Genomic DNA, 8,427 nt, shown 5'->3' with positions numbered 1-8,427 from the left:
AAACGTGTATTCTTGTATCTTGTATTTTTTATTGTAAAGCGATTCGATAGTTATTAATATAGCACACAATAAGTGTTTAATAATAATAACGATAATATAAATTATTTTTTATGATAATATACTTATGTTGATCTGGTACAACCGCACAAGGAATTCATACTACACATCCCATGTGTTTCTTTCTATAGATACGGGACTCTTATGGTACCAACATGTACCATATGATAAAACGTCATCTTGTGAGTCCGACCTCGCGATATTGTAAAATTCTAAAGCATTTGCAATTTGTAATTTGGTAACAAGAGAAAACAAACAATGTTACCTTAAAATGACCTTAAAATTGCGTTCTCAATTTTAAGGTAATGAACTTAATAAATAATGTAGTCTTACTGTTTTCTGACATTACGTCGAGTAATAAACTCCCCCTTGTGCTTGCTACACCGCGCCCCTACTTGTATTCATCGGCAAACGAGGACGTCCACGTACTGAAATTGTCCCACTTTCCAAATGAGGACACTTTTCAAATAACAATTATTTCAAATAGCAATATAAGCTACAATACGCTTCTCCTGCTTACATGTGACAAATATATGTGTGGCCCATGGACAAGGAGCAGTGCAGGGCCTTTTTAACATCTCCTTTATCAGCCATATCTCTAAACCATTTGGTTTTACTTTGGTCCCTGTACTTCGCCCACCCTGTGGTGAGGGGTGTGTGTAGGTATCATGAATTGTCAAAGTTCATAGAGTGTTATACATATTTTCATATTGAAATTTAAAAAATAAGAAAAATATAAAGTTTGATTGCATTTCATGACTAACGACTTTTTTTAACGTACTGTACACCAATATACCAATTATTACGAATCCAAATTATATATTTACCTTACACACAGTATTTGTGAAATGAAGCGTGAGCACAAGTGACACTACCTGTGTCACGCTTTTCTGACAAAGTTCAATGCTTCTGTCGACATGGCAATGGACAAGTATTCAATCAATTTTAATATGCCATCTTAGTGCTTAATGGCTATCGTGTAACAAGTGTTACTACTGTTTGCTGTTCAAGTTGTTCCTCCAGCATAAGGCAACAGTCACAGTGATCTTATGGGCTGTTTCAACAACTTCAAAGGCGCTGTAGTGCGTCTTTTATTCGTGCTTCATATTTGGCTCTGTGTTTGGCGGTTGGTGGACGAAAAAAATGGGGAGAAGGGATGGTGGGCGATCGGTGCTGGTGCTGCTCTACTGCTGTTCGTGGAGGCGGCTATTACGCTTGGTTGTACCAAACATGGGGAATGGAGAAGGTAATGTATATAGAATTTTTACAGATTATACATATTTTCATATTTTTATTTTATTTTTGAGCTCTTTGATTCAAACCCTTTTGGTTACCCCTTTGTTATGTTCAGTGCCGCCGACAAGGGGGGTTAAGGGGGTGCGTTACTCGGGGCCCATAAAAATAAATAAAAATACCTCAATGGGTCCCATAAAAACAAAGAAAAGAGACTTCAGGCCTTAGGAGCCCGTAAAAAGGGGCCCCTGCATTCATTTTACCCCCGGGCCCGTAATGACTCTCGGCGGCACTGGTGTTGGTTTCTGCATGTGAGAGTAGACACTCTCACATCCCTGGTTTCTGGAAACGCCAGTTCTCGATACAGATATCCGGGTTATATAAAAATTTGTGATTGCAAAACTTATGAACTTCATGCTTCGTCTGCTCTGTTGAAAGCCCTCGGATACACTGTGGGGCTGAACCGTTAAGTTTAACCATAAAAAGAACAATAATTGGCGAAACATTGACGTCAATAATAATGGTACGCTAGAATGCTTTTTGATTTAGCTTTAAACCGTGAGCATTACATGATATGAAATTTGTTACCACCTAATCTCCATAATATTTTTACGCAGTTAAAAGTTGACAGGGTATCTTTTAATTTAATGTTGTTGTTTTGTTTGTTTTTTCCCTACGTGTTAAAATAACCATAACCAATTTTGTTTCAATAAAACTACTTTTATCTTAAATGTTTCTATAATTTTCGATAAAAACGTGGAAAGGTTTTTTTTTTTTTTTAGTGCATTCAGAATTCCATATAAACGTCAACAATGCTCACCTTTTTCATACTATGTCAATACTTCTCTACCTAGTATCACGCCATGTTTACGTTTATTTGAATGAAATTTAAAATAGGTGATTTTTTTAATACTTCATATAAATAAAATCCATAAAATATGAACACTGTGCTGATCCTGAGAAAAATCGTGAGGACAGCTAAATCGTGAACAAAATAAACTTTAAGATGAGCGATATTGCTTGTATTTGACAGTCCTTTAAGTGAACTCTAATGAAGATTATCAGGTGCCTAAAACGAAAACGAATTTCGCTCATAAAAAACAGCGGGCCCAATAAAATGGAATTCACTTGAGAAACATAAAGACTATGAAGATGACCAAACATTTCAAAGGCAAAGTAAAAAGACAATATTATTTTTAATTAAATTTAATGATTTATCTGATATCCTTGTATGGTTTAAAGTAATTTTCATTGTGTATCTTATTATCTGAATTTATCATGATTATTTTATTGCATATTCTTGAACACAAAACAGGCTTTTTTGTTGGCTATATGTTTGTGGTATGTATGCGGTATATTTTGTTGTTGTTGTTATTATTTTGAAACTTAATTAAGACCAGGGGGTTCTTAATACAGGCCATCTGGCCTTCTGAGTACCTCCTCATTCAATACTTGTGTTTGTTGTTGTGATGTTATATTTTATTATTGAATGAAATGAAGATGACTGACTGACTGACCGACTGACTGACTGACTGACTGACTGACTGACTGACTGACTGACTGACTGACTGACTGACTGACTGACTGACTGACTGAATGAATGAATGAATGAATGAATTTTATTTTGTGTATTTTATGGTTCATTTGCGCAGATTTGTTCCGTGTATCTTTATCTACCTGTTGGGCACTGTACCTGCGTTGTGTTTAACGGAATGGGAGTTGCTTCAAAGGAGAATCATATATCAAAGTAATACTGGTACTTGTCCCTCATTTACTGTGAATACTACCTCATCTCTCGACGTTTCTGCTCTCAATGTAAGTTCAATGTTAAAACAAAGGGCGTGGGATGGGGGAACGAACAAAAAGGACTAAAAAGTAGTCCAGATATGTACAGCCTGTCTCAAAAAAGAAATTATGCAAGTGGAAAGCGCCATCTTTGGCAATTAGAAAATACTGTTGTGACATGATGCTTATACATCAACGTCAAGGGAGCAGTCCTAGCTTTAAAATACCGTTTGTGTCATTCATTTTGGTTTTGGCTTTACAAACACAAATGCATGAAAACCCTTTTGTGTCACTTTTTAGAAAATTGAATATAATGTTCCTGGTTTGTTCATAAACACTCTAATAAAAGTTAGAAACAACAAGACACCAAATGCAATCAATAAGTACCAAAAATGCCAAACATTACTTCAAAGAAACTATTTTCATCAAAATGTTAAAAATTTGAACGTGTTTGGTATCAATCTGGACTGATATTGAGGTATCAAAATTTACAGAATTAACCTAGGTTTGTTTTTGCTATTTCAGTTTTTAAATCTGATGCATAGATACATAGATTTTGAGTTTTATCTCGTAATAAAGAGGGGTAAATACTTTTTGGTAGGCGTTTACAAGCTCAGTACATAATCATGTCTTTCTTAGTTTTTAATTTTTTTAAACATATTTCCTAAAGAATTCATTATAGGTTAATGAACCCGTATCACTTGTTGGGAGAGAAAAAAATGCACGAGCCCCGTGACATATGATTATAGGTTTATATGATGTGCTTAAGAATGTTGGGGAATATTTTAGCGAATTATGTTACTTTGAAAAGCAAAAACGTCGATCTAACAAAAAAGCTCGCGGGGCAAGTTGAAGCCTGTGAAAATCGAAAATCTTGCACTAGAAGCCTAAATTTCACACCTAAGTTTAACATCAGGGTTTGAAAAAATGTACAATACCAAGCATTATAGTTTTCTTCTTATATTTGCTGACAAAAATGAATATTTGCTTGAAAAAAAAAAATTTTACATTGAAAAGGTGTAACTCAAATTTTTTCTCATTTTTGACACCAAATTCGATGGTTTGTATTGCCTCATTAAATGACTGAGTGAGCCTTGTGCAACAACAATAGCTATCGGTTGACTAAAGTTCTGAGTGAATGTTCCATCCGGCAAAAACAGAATGAAATAATTCGGATATTTTTCAAAATTTCTTGTCTTTTTTTCAGATCGGTGGTGTCTCTGAACTCAACTATAATTGGTCGCTAGCTTTGCAGCAAGGTTTAGTCATTCTACTTGTTGCGGGCAGGTGGCTCTTACCAAAAGGGAAAATGTCGCGTGAAAAACTGTCAAACATCCTGCTTGCATACATCGGCATGGCTGCCGATATTCTCGAGTTCTACTCAGAGGGTATTCAGACAGACGCAATCAGATGTGAAAAGATAGTTGTCCTTGTTATCTTATGTTTGTGGGCCGTCAGTCTTATACAATTTGCATTGGAGCTAAGCCATGGCCAAAAGAAACGCTCCAAGAGTTTGTCTCAAATTAACGAATCCCTTTTACAACGCTGCAGAAACACCGACGTGTGGTCAATTATTGTGATAGTCGTCATGCAGGATGGCCCGTTTCTTGGCATGCGTCTTTACCTGATAATCGTACACAATATCTACGATCAAGGACTTATATTTTTCACATTCAAGAATATTTTGATCGTTCTCTTACAAATGTATCGTTTGTGGATCCTTCTTTGCCTCACATGGGACGCAAGTGAAGGAAAGTTTTCTTTCAGATTGGTTGCGTCTGTGCGGAACAGAGGAGGTAATGAGGATAACAACAATCGCCATTTTTCTGTAAGTGTCGAACAAGAAAATGAGGTATTTGAAATGGATCACTTTTACCCTCAAAGAGAAAACAACCGTCCTCAATCCCCTCAGCCTACATCACTGCCTGTGCCTGGTCCAACATTCCCGCCTCAACAAAGAGCCAACCATCGCCCAGCAGACTTTGGTCAGAGCGTAAGGAATCCGGGTCATCATCAACATCAAGGCCGGGTACAAAATCCTCCAAGTCATTCCAGCAGACCTCAATCGCCTCATCAAGGAAATCCACAGCACGCGTATCATCAAGCCAATAGCAATCAAGGATTTCGTCCATATTCTGGGCACCAGGGGCAACGTGCATATAATGAACAAAGAAGTCATCCATATAATGGGCAAGAAAATGCTGCGTATGTTGATCAAGAACATAATGCATATAATCGCAGATATCCGGGCCAGACTCAACAGGCTCCGTATTCTGTAGGCAATCACGCTGGTAACCAATATTTCGGACGAAGATAAACTCCATGTTATACAGTAGATCATTGTCGAGCATCTTGGCTATTGATTGAAATTGGAACAGGATTTCAATTGGCAAATCTTATCGTTAAGTCGATTTGTACGTGGACTAAATAACTATTACCATACATTTCACCATGGAACACAACCACAGAACTAGTTGTTGGTTCATAGCTATTCTACTTCTTTTGCAGATAGATGGATGAAGGGAAAATTTAGGTCCTCTTTCCATGATTTCGTGGAACGACGCCAAGCGTGAATAATGACCATCGCCCCAAGTTTACCTCCAATGACGTGACTCTGACCTTTTTTTTGGAATTATTATAACATGACTTTGGACTTGTGAACTTGATTTGGCTATGTGAACACACGCTATGTGCGCAAATCATGCGATTTGAATAATTGAAAAGCTATCATTATACCCAGAAGTATCTTTTATTTTTTAGTCAACTAGTGTATTACCTGTGTGTAGGGAGTGTGTGGGGGTGCGTTGGGTGCAACATTTTTAGACCACCTTGGATGCGTCCTGGATTCGTTTGAATTGTTCAAGAGGAAAATCTTCTGATGGAAAAATCTCATGATTAAGTCAGAAATCATATCAAGTTATTTCACTTTGTCTTCGTGTGTTGAGGATTCTGTTATTAGAAGAAAATACTGCAGATGTCTGGATAAATGTTTTCAAACAAGACGATATAAAGGCAGATAGCATTCGATTGTTCAAAAATTAATTAACAGATTTTGAACACATCGGACGCATTCTAGAGGTGTCAAAATCTGTAACATTTAAACACATCGGACGCATTCTAGAGGTGTCAAAATCTGCAACATTTGAACACATCGGACTCGTTCTGATTTTTTCTTTGGAAACATTTATCCGGACCTAGTATTTTCTTGCACAAACATCCTCAACCCACACACAAAGACTAGGACAAAATGAAAGCAATGAATACAATTTTTGGGCTTAATCATGAAACCATCAGCAGAGTTTCTTCTTGAACACGAATCCAGAGCACGTCCGAGGTGTCTGAGGAACTTGCAGTGTATGACTGCTGTGGTGGCTGGCTGTGAAGGGATTATGATTAACAACGTTATAGAAATTCTGTGTACAGGTATTCACTCCGAATTGAAAGTCATAAATAAAGAGTATTGCCAATTTTGTAATTTATTTTCACAGATGTAAAGTTAATAGAAGATGTTACAGCGATACAAATGATTTGATTTTAATTAGTTCTCTTGACAACTACATTATACAATATACTACAGGTACTGCATGTACTATGTATATAAAGCTCTCTTACTGACTTTGGATAATTACAGAATATATACATAATGTAGAAAATGTACTGTACTGTCATTAAGTAAAAATATCACAAATTTTATCTACATCATAATCGTACCTAACCCTGTCCCCTAGTGGAAGAACAATGATTAATAGACGGTATTGTTTTCAGCTTCTGTCCTGCACCTATCGAATCGTGCAACGCGGTTACATTATGTTATGTAGAACAGCAAAGACCGAGTTGTTTACGCTAAAAATAATGTTGATGTTGTGTTGTATGCCGACGAGATCGCGAGAGGGAGCGGTGGCACTCAAATATGAAGGTGACGTATCTGTGCCTACAGGCGTAGGGGTGTATAATAGGTGTTTGATTTCCCCCAAAAGGGGTCATTCAGAGCGGATTACTAAAAAGTTGAAGTTGAAGTCATTGGGAAGCAGGCAGTGAACGAGGATTCAATTCAACGTGGAGCAGATAAACTGAATAAAAACGGAAAGTGGATTACAAGGTATTTCCTGAGTTGAGGCTACGTAATAATTTTCCCGTCATTTGTTTTAAATTGAAAATAAAAGGGGGTCATTGGGTGTAGCTTCCATTATAATGGCATTGGGTGTAAGCACCGGTGTAAGCTTTTGACAAATAGGGGTCTTTGGGTGGCAGATTTCAAAGGAGGTCTAAGGCACGTGACGGTGACTTCCCACCTTGGGGTTGTATGAGACGGTAGATGCACTGTACTGAAGAGGCTAAAAACAATGCGTTGAAAATATTCTAACGTCAATTAATAAATGACGTAAAAATAAAATAAATGTAAACCGTTTACCTTGGCTATGTTAGCTGATAATCGATCAGTCCATTTATCTCTATCATGTATATCAACCAGGGAGCAGGGACAAATGATATATTTCTTTAGACCTGTTTCAGATTAAACTCGACCTAATTTCTCAAAAAAGCAAATGTATTTGTCATCCTCTATTGTGTAAATAACTGAATAAGATGAATAGATTTTCAGTCCAGACTCGACTTTTCAAATGGAAATGACTCGACTCAGATTGTCAAATTTACAACTTTGTTTGTCACGCTCTATTATGCAAATGAGATGTATGAATACATTTGTAATGCGTTACTATGCAAATGAGACGCCTGAATAGATTTGTAATGCTCTACTATGCAAATGAATAGAATAGATTTGTAATGTTCTACTGTGCAAAATGGATGCCTGAATAGATTTGTAATGCTTTACTTTGCGAATAAGATTTTTCATACAGAAATGACTCGACTCGGATTTTCAAATTTAAAACTCTGTAACACTGACAAAAGCCGTAACAACTCTACAAGTAGCTACAAGTGCGCAAGGGATGAAACGTATGTGTTTAAGCCCGTTTTTCCTGTTCTTTGTGCTTTACGTTTGCTTGTTAAAATGTGCAATGTTGCCATCCCCGGAAATTTCTCCCGGTAAGCCACGTACATTAGCTTTACTCTGTATAAATATTGATATATTTAAATAATAAATATATAGGCCTAATGTATTTAATACAGATTTAATTGATAAATGTGGTATTGTAGATTCAGGTAAAGATGAAAAGGTTTCAGTCACATAGCAGTACAAAACTCTATTTGTAACAATGTACAGTTGTAAATAAATGCCACATATTATAAAGGCTAATTTGATACAAATTGGTGAAAAGTTATTGTACTCTAAATTTTGAAGACCGATTTTCTTTAAATATATATTCCAAGTATTCCCCAAATCGTTTTATATCC

General features: G+C 36.5%; 1 protein-coding gene across 1 annotated transcript; it reads left to right on the top strand.

Moving 5' to 3' along the window:
- The first annotated feature begins 897 nt into the window (after nt 1-897).
- On the top strand, nt 898-8,414 carry LOC140152683 (transmembrane protein 26-like). The gene is made up of 3 exons (XM_072175141.1): nt 898-1,303; nt 2,943-3,105; nt 4,283-8,414. Exons 1-3 carry the CDS (start codon nt 1,107-1,109, stop codon nt 5,390-5,392), a joined length of 1,470 nt encoding a protein of 489 aa, XP_072031242.1. The 5' UTR covers nt 898-1,106; the 3' UTR covers nt 5,393-8,414.
- The last annotated feature ends 13 nt before the right edge of the window (nt 8,415-8,427 follow it).

Source organism: Amphiura filiformis, chromosome 5 (genome assembly GCF_039555335.1).
Source record: "Amphiura filiformis chromosome 5, Afil_fr2py, whole genome shotgun sequence".
Lineage (NCBI taxonomy): Eukaryota > Metazoa > Echinodermata > Ophiuroidea > Amphilepidida > Amphiuridae > Amphiura > Amphiura filiformis.
Note: the sequence above shows the minus strand (reverse complement) of the source record. Positions and strands in the feature narration are given on the sequence as shown.

Bases quoted from the DNA above. Each gene is read 5' to 3' on its own strand.
- LOC140152683 (XM_072175141.1), top strand. From the start codon at position 1,107: ATGGGCTGTTTCAACAACTTCAAAGGCGCTGTAGTGCGTCTTTTATTC. The intron at 1,304-2,942 runs GTAATGTATATA...TCATTTGCGCAG, and splicing joins AAACATGGGGAATGGAGAAG to ATTTGTTCCGTGTATCTTTA. The intron at 3,106-4,282 runs GTAAGTTCAATG...TCTTTTTTTCAG, and splicing joins TCGACGTTTCTGCTCTCAAT to ATCGGTGGTGTCTCTGAACT.